General features: G+C 47.3%; 2 protein-coding genes across 2 annotated transcripts in view; one reads left to right on the forward strand and one right to left on the reverse strand.

The window, feature by feature from the left end:
• Positions 1–385, reverse strand: part of ANXA4 (annexin A4) — a 10266-nt gene extending 9881 nt beyond the window's left edge. The window contains exon 1 of the mRNA XM_026863118.1: positions 298–385. The gene's annotated coding sequence lies outside the window, so the exon portion shown is untranslated. The remainder of the gene's footprint in view (positions 1–297) is intronic.
• Positions 386–4931: 4546 nt separating this feature from the next.
• AAK1 (AP2 associated kinase 1) overlaps positions 4932–8493 on the forward strand; it is a 74323-nt gene continuing 70761 nt past the window's right edge. The window contains exon 1 of the mRNA XM_026862997.1: positions 4932–4987. Coding sequence (XP_026718798.1) covers positions 4932–4987 — 56 coding nt within the window. The remainder of the gene's footprint in view (positions 4988–8493) is intronic.

Here is an 8493-nt window from a genome sequence, read left to right on the forward strand (position 1 = left end):
CGGCCTGGCACGAAGGCGCTGCCGCCGCCCGCCGCGGCCTGGGGGGGCTCCGGGGCGCCCCGCGCACCTCAGGAACGGCACGTGTGGGGTCGCCCCGCGGCTCTCGCAAGCGAAGGCGCCCTGGCAGGCTCGGGGGCCTCCACCCGCCCCTGTGTCGCCGGTAAAATCCGCCGGGACCTGAGGGGTCTCTGGCCGCGGCCCAGCGCGGTGCCGGGGTGTAAAAGCGCACACCCGAGGGGGACGACGGCGTAGAGCGAGTCCTGTTCCTCCCCGCACGCTGTCGGGGGGATTTCTTACCTGGATCGTGCCTCCTTTGCTCCCACAGCACCTCTCCAGGTCTTCAGCATCGTCCCCCCTCGCCTGGGAACCCTGCATCGCAACCAGCCATGATTTCTGTTGGAGCGATTATTTTCATAAAGATTACTAATTTTGCCCCCACTGCCCTCAAGTCAAAACAGGCAAAGGGCCTTTAGTTTTGCCCCGATGTGACACTGCCAGGGTCACCCTTGGACAAGATCATGATGCTGACAGAGGGAAAGCAACGTTCCAGTAATACATATCTTGCCTCCACTGTGTGTATCCGCAGGGACCTCGGTCTCCTCTGATGCCAGAAGTACAGTTATTACAATGGGTAAGTCAACCCTCTCAGGTTCTTTTTTCCAGCTCATATGACAGTTATATCTCATCCCTGTGCCTCTCTGCACATGCTCTTTTGCTGGAAGAGACCTAAATTTAGCAGCTCGGAGGAATGCACGCTGTGCTCTAGTGAGCATGTCTGTGCAGCTGCCTTATTACAGCTCCGCTGCAGCTCCGTGCCCCAAACCCAACCCCGGCGAGGCCAGCCAGCATCTACTCACTCCCTGCTGGGGGAATGTTGAACAGAGGGTAACAGGAGAACAGGGGGCAAAGCCACGAGCACTCACCTTTTCCACTGCAGAGTCGCTTTCCTTGCAAAATCTGGCACTTCACCCTGACCAGGATTCAGTGTGGGACTAGTACATAATATCAACAGTCGCTAAGGAGAAACTCTTCTCTTTCCTACATCTGTTAAATTTTCCATTCTCATCCCTTCCTCTCACGTCAGCAGTCTCCTGCTCTGGGCCCATACCCGCTCATTTTAATCCACCAGCAGAACAACTGCTGTGTTTCTCCATCTCGTGTTGCCTGTGATTTTTTTTAGCCTATGTATTTTCAAAAGCTTCATTCTTCTGTTTGCTTTCCAGCCTCTTCAACCTCGAGGACTGGATGGCTCCAACACTGCAGTCAATGGTATATGCAACAGTAATTATTTAAGACCACAAGTTATTAATCTTATTTGGAAGTCATTTATCCTTTAAATATTGCATCAATCCTGCCATTCATGATTTGCATAATTTAACCTTTTCTTTCCCCCCTGGGAAAGGCTCCAAGTAGAGAGGAATATTTGAAGATGCGAAGTGTTTGTGTAGATGTTTTTAGCCACCCACAATTAGTCATGGAATTAGTCATGTAAGTGTAGACCATTCAGAAGCTGGATCCTGACCCAACACATGGCAGAGTTCCCTATAATCTTGGCTGGTTATGGATGTTGGCTCTGTAGCCATCTGATTCAGACAATCACGATTATTTGGACCCGAAAGGAAAAGGAAATAAAGTACAAAAGTTTCTGACCATGCTGAGAGTTAGCTGATCTCCTCTGGAAGGTGGATGGGAGGTCAGGGGATTTAGGGCAGGGGTTGTCTGCACCCTGTTGTACCTTGTTCCAGGAGCTGCCCCCTTCAGGAAGGCGAGGGGTTGTTGCTGTAGGAGAAATTCCCCATATAAGGTTCAGGAGCCCTTTGCCTAGGGTCTGCTCGGCTTTCAGCACGTTGTTGCCATCTCTTAAAGTTTGGAAGGGCTATGGCTGGCCTTAAATATTGCCAGCCTGAAGCACTGTCTAGCACAGCTTTGCTGTCCCCGCGTCAGCAGAGGGACAGTAAGACAAGCCCACAGTTCCTGTCAGTGCCGTAAGTAACAAAGCGCACTGCCTTTCTTTTCGCTGATATCTCCTGTTTGTCCCATCAGTTATTTTAAACTCCCTCGTTAAAAAGCTTTCCAAATCCCCAAGCTTTACTCAGTTGCGTACCTGTTCTGTACTCCCTCCCCATCCTGCTGTTTTCCCATCTCTACAAAAGACATAATAAAAATTAAAGGTCACAGCAAGACAGGGCAGCATGCTTTAAGTAAATAAATAGAGCTCAAGCAGCCAGCTTGTTAAGCAGGAGGTATTTATTCTAGGTCGCAATGAGAACACAGCTGAACCTCTTGGAAAATGGCAGCATTTGTTTTTTTGCCCTAAGGACCTGGCCTTTTAAATTTGCACCTGAAAGGATAGAGGAGCCTGGTGCTGGAAGAAGAGGTTTTCAGTGTGTCATTTGGTTAACAGGTACCTGCCTTTAGCTTTGGAAAAGCAGCCTCACTTTATCCATGGAGGACCAAATCCTGGCACTAACGAAGTCGTTAGCCAGTCTCCCACAGATTTAAGTGGGGACCAGAATTTGGGCCTTTGGGGATTGTGCAGGCAGGTGTTTTGGGGAAGTTTATAAGGGAATGCTCATTTTTATACCTGAGCGCTAACAGCTTGCAATTGGCAACCCCTGAAAATGGGGTTATTTAGCTGTTGTGTAAGTGCTGTCGGAGCTATGTTTCGATGCTGGAGCTCAGTTAGACTGTCTCCATGGCAGCGGGTAGCCGAGGTTAGGGTGGAGGCTGAAAACCAGCACTTGCTTTTCTAACGCAGCAGTTTTCACGTGCTTGTAAGAGGGTAAAGAATTCTCATTCTGCCTATTAATATCAGATTAATCACAAAGTTAACTGCGGATTTTAGGACTTGCTGCATTAAAGCAAGAATGTCTCCTAAGCTCCAGTTCAGCACCGTGTAAGATGAAACCTCCATTTCCACAGGTCAGAGGTAGCCTTGGTGGTGTTTTGGGGAAGACCCTAAGACGAGACAGCCTGAAGATCCTATTCTATTATTTGAGCAAAGCCCTCTTAACACAATGATAAGAAGGAATGTGACAAACACTCTCCCAGAAATAGGTAAGCAGTGTTTATTTGAGGTGGGCAGACTGAAATGTTCCAATTCATGTAAGAAATAAAAGTGTTCTTAGCTCTTCATCGCTTGCCATAACCATAGAAACCCTGTTTTTACAGAGTCAGTATTACCAGGGGAATGTGCAGCACTCCACCTCTAGGCAATTCAGACAGATTTCACAAAGCCCTGAGCACAGCGCACCAGTACCGCTCCGCAAGTCAAGGGCTCTCTAGATAGACCTGGGTTGATTACATCAATATACGTGTCACATAGGGCCAAGAAGGAACGGGGGAATGGAACGGATTTGAGAAAATCCCTATAACCTAAAGTGCCTTTAGAACAAGACGCTGTAAGGGGAGACAGCAATGAGCAGCTGTATGAAGACGCCAGGAATCAAACTCCCTGTTTCAAGAGTGCTTCAATTGCAAGATTTTTAAGACTTGCTTGCACGTTCTGCAGGCAGACAAAGAAGAGATCCTGGATGCTATTACCATTTATAACTCTAACAGCGTTTTAGGTGCTACTGCACTCAGTGCTTTCCACGCTGCTATGCCGCAGCATATGTTGTGTTGACACTGTCTCAGAAATACCCACACACTCTGCCTTTCTCTTACAGAGGAACTTAAGGCTGCACTTGGCCATGAGCCCAGTCTACTGTTTTCTTTTAACTAAAGCTTTTTTTTTTCTCCCCAGCATGGAAGGCAACCAGTCCTGGGCCATTGGCTGTTAGACAGCTTCATCGCCTTCATCCAGAGGGGGACTGGAGCCAGCAAGCACCTCGATAGTGGGGTTGTGAAGATGGTTAGGCACTTGTGGGGTGACACTTTCACCTTCAAAAGAGCCTTTGCAGTCATGTAAGTTGTCACTTGCTCTTGATCTTAGCTGTGTTGTCTCACTTTTCCATGGTTCAAACTGAACTGGGGAAACAGGTCTGCTTCAGCATCCCCAGCAGAGCTTAAGGCACAGACGGTGGCAGAAGATGCAGAGGAGTCTTCACATGCTCTAGGGTTGCCTGGCCTCGATAAGCCATTCCCATCACTTGCTGGGAAGACATCCCCTCGTGTGGGTGCAGTGCCATCAGAATTACACTGCTTGTCATGGTAGAGCCTATTTACATTAAGGACAAGAGAGGGTTCAAGCCACCAATACTCTTCTTTGCCATTGCAAAGTCTCTCTCCTTGTAAAATCTGGGCTAGACCACTATAACTGCATTCACGTTACAGTTTGTGCAGATATAATAATTGTCTCAACCCCCCACTATTAAAACTAATTGATACCGTTTAATCCCCACGCTTTAGGGCATTTGTGAGCTCCATAGGGACACATTCAGTCAGGAAAACTCCTAATGCCCCTGTGGAAGCTCTGTATTAGTTGTGGTACAACCTAAACCTTCCTTCCCCAAAGCTGCAGGCTATGAAATGCTACACTATTGCTTCCAGCAGCCTTAAATGCATTATCAGACCTAAATTTCATTTAATGGGCTTAATGAATGTTTACTTCAATTAGCATACATATAGTTCTGAAGAGGAAATGAGTAGCTTTCATCTTTTTCTTAATTAATATCTGCCTTTATATAGCTTTATCTTAGCTGCTCTGTAATTTGGCTGTAACCCAGCTCTAGGGGGTGGAAACAGAGCTGTGACTGCCCAGCTGAGGGGGACTTCCAAGGCACACACGTGTTCATTCCTTCATGGAAATAGGATAGAAACTCCCTGGCTGATGCAGGGCTTGGAGTGCAGAAAACACATTAAGCATCCTAACACAACATATGTAGTGCTAAAAAGCAACAAGAGCAGGGCTGCTCCCCAAGAAAAAACAAGCTAGGAGTAAAGGATGCTGACAGCACCTCAGGTGAGCCTGCGAGTGGGACTGTCCTGCCATGTGTAAAGATGGTAGGAACCAGCTGCATCAGCCACCCAGCGATGATGAGGCAAAGTGAGGAAGCAAGTCCCCAGCCTCCCCAGGAAACTAAGTTAGAAGCACTAAGAAACTGCACAACACAAGTCCAGAGCTTACCCAGCAAAGTCAGAAGACAGAACCACAGCCCAAACTACTCCACAACTGCCTCAGAGAGGGACAGTCTCCTGGGCCTGCGCTTAAATGGAGGTGCTGGCCGATGAGCAAAGGGTGCTGGGGAGAGGCCCAGGTGGGACTCTTTGGGGTAATGAAAGCCTGGGGGTGCACTCAGGCACTTGAAAACCAGCTGATAAATCCCTTCTCAGAGAAATCTGATCTGCAAATTCCTCCTCATGCAATGATACCTGCTTTCAACAACAGTATATATTTATAGTGCAAAGTCATGCTCCTTCAGAAACAGAGCTCTTTTGGACTTGGTGGTCAAGCCTGTGAGGGATGCAGCATCAATCTGGGCTATGTGTAGTATTGCATCAAACATGCATCAGCCTACAGACCTCAATCAACTCAATTATTTCCTTCTGTGCCTGCTATAAATACATATATAGAGGCCATGAGTACCATTACTGCTGATGGAAGATGTTGGTTTCTAGCTGCAGGAAGTGTAGCTATTGTTAGAGTTGGTGACGATATCTTACAAGGGCAAACAGGAGCATAGAAAAGGTAAAAGCTTGTGGGGTTTAAGCAGGTAAAGTACAGATACGAGTTCTGGAGTGGTTTTGCCCCACTATAGAGCTTTAAAGCTAGTCAAATTCTTAGCTACATGACGGTATGCGTTTCTTGGGGGTGGTAAGGAAAAGCGATGGCTCTTCTGGTCATACGGGTAGTGTCTGTGGGCTACTGCTATGCCCTTAAAAGAGATTATTGAGCTCCAGAATATCCTGAGCAGAGATGGATGGAGTAGTGGTTCTACTAGTCTTTAGCTGGTGAGAAGTTTTGTTAGAAATTTTTGCAGCAAAGGTGTGTGGTTAAGGGGACGTCCTTATCAAGATAAAAAGAATTGGATGAGAAGAGTTAATTATTATGAACTGAACACAGGAACGTATGTTACTTTGCCGCCCGCCGGTAGGTATAGCCAAACCCAGCAATCTGTGCAGCCTTTCTACCTTGGTGCCGCTTCTCGAAATGTCCAGAAGAGGCCAGTGTACCCTTGCTTTTAGGTTGCCTGCATGAAACCTTTCCAAATGTATGTTTTTATTTAGAAAATGCTGAGCTGTCTGGAAAGTTTGATCAGGAGGGATGCAGCTGTATTAATGTGCTTCTTCCTGGGGATTTGAATGCATTTTCTTAGCGGTACAGGGGAACCAGGGATCAGGGAGACAATATGCAGGCAAACAGCTCTGCTGACCGCATCATCAGGACTCGAATATTTTAAAGCCAGCATCATGGGATTTTAACAGCTAAAATTTGGTGTTTAGGGTTGACCGTGTTAGTCAGACTGAGGTTTCTCTCTGCAGTGGGACAAATCTGTGAGCGCCCTGGAGCTGCTCCAGCTAACACAAGAGAAGTACCAGACCATGTCTCTGCTGGCAATCACTGATGAGCTTTTTCACTTAAAGCTTTCAGGCTCAGTTCTCTCTGATCCCTCTGAAGGTCACCGGGATTGCAGCAGTGCAGCCGATCCTCGTGCCTTCTGGAATAAAGAATATCATCGGCATCTGCAACTGAGGGGTGGCTTTTGCTGTGCTTTTGCTCCCCAAAACGGTCCCCAACAGAGTTTGTGTGCCTGTGGCCAGAACATCAGGGCCCCATATTGTATGTGGGTCTGACACTGCATTATACTTCAGCACTCCCAGGTACAGTTAAAAAAAGTGCTTCCCGGTGCCTAGTTAGGATGTTCAGCAGTGCATCTGCAAGCTCTCTGCATGGCATTAGGCTTGTCGTCTTTAGTTGGAAATGAGTCATTTCCCTGTGCTGTACAGAGATGCCCAATTTCCTTGGAAATTGTTCAGTTCTGCAGAGTCCCCAGAAATCACTGATATTAGGCTCTTTTTGCACTGGGTATTTTACCTCAGTCTTAATAGATGCCTGGGGATGCTTCACAGGTGGGAGTATTTAGAAAAAATAAAAAAGGGATAGAAGAAACTGAGGCTTCATATTTAATCTGAAGGGCAAGTGAATCTTCTGTACTGACCACTGGCAACTCGTATGGAGGCTGAGGAAGGTTTACTGAAGACTAAAGCCTGTTAAATGAAAAAGGACCGCTTTCACTCTTGTGTTAGTTGACTGGCTGAAATGATTGCAGTTCTAGCTGTGTGGATTTCGGGCGTCTTGTGCGTGACACTTGGAAATGAGGTGCAGGTAGGAGCCTCCCCGCAGCCTCCTACAAACTGCAGATGAATGATGGTGGTCAAGGGGGACTTGAGGTCTGCAGCGGGGACTTGTAGACCCTTACCTACAAGAACTGCTGGGAATGAGGATGGTGAAGAGGTGTAGCACTAACCATAATGGAGAGGCACAGTGGCTCAGCAGAACAACTGTACAGTGACACACTTTTACATCTGTGCGTCCAACATGCTAAATATCACCAGCAATATTACTTGCCTATTTGGAGAGCCATATGCATCTTAAAAGTCTTCAAACACTGGGCGGAAAAAACAACTAGGTCTGTTTACAACATGCTGTTCTAGTCTCGATGGCATTCCTGAGGCCCGTATCCAAAAGGGATGCAGGAAAAATAAAAAGGGCTACGCAAAGGGTAAACATTTTTGCCATCCCACAGTAACCAGGGCCTGCCTAGCCTGTCCACTTGGGACAGGAGCTTGTCAGCAGGATGGCTGTAGCTATTGCCATAATACAGGAAATAATAGTCATCGGGGAAAATGTGAGGGTGCTCTGGTTTCCTCTTCTGCTCCAGTCAGAGGGGAGGAAGGAGAGCGGTGCTGTCATGGAGGCATCCCTTGGTTAGCCGCATGATTCTAGGGGCTCTGTATTCTGCGTCACAGGCGGGGAAAACCAATTTTTGCCATTTTATTACTTCCCTCTGCTGTTCGAAATCCTCGCTCTGGCCTTCCCTGTTAATGCATGTGGAAAGAAGAGGAGCCAGCTACTCTGGATGCCGTAGGCTGGAAAAATCTCCGGATTTCTGAGGAAAAAATCCAGAAAAGAACCCAAAGTGCATTTAAGGGAAATTTCACAACATTCAAGCTAAACTAAATTTCTCTGAAGCCTGACTCAAGGGCTTTGGGCTCTTTGGATGAGTCACATCGCTGCTTATGAGCATCTTGCTGCAAGCTGAGGTACTGGATGGGGAGGAGAAAGATGCGATTTAATAGTAAATCTAAGGTGCAGGCTCTACAAAGCCAACTGCTGGGTTTAGAGCATTCAAGGAGTTTAGAAGGCTGGGGATATCTAGTTTGGTTTTAGTTTTATTGAAGGCTCTTGAACCGGGCACTAGCAGGGCCTGGTTAGAGACAGGCCTTGTACTTCAGGTCAAGGCCAAGATGCCACAGTAGGGGGCTTTTATTATTATGGCACGAAACCCTCAAATTTAAGTGCCCCATTTCGAAACCCGGTGTGAACAGCTG

The sequence above is a fragment of the Athene cunicularia genome, assembly GCF_003259725.1.
Source record: "Athene cunicularia isolate RWA chromosome 22 unlocalized genomic scaffold, athCun1 chr22_part1, whole genome shotgun sequence".
In the NCBI taxonomy this organism is placed as follows: domain Eukaryota; kingdom Metazoa; phylum Chordata; class Aves; order Strigiformes; family Strigidae; genus Athene; species Athene cunicularia.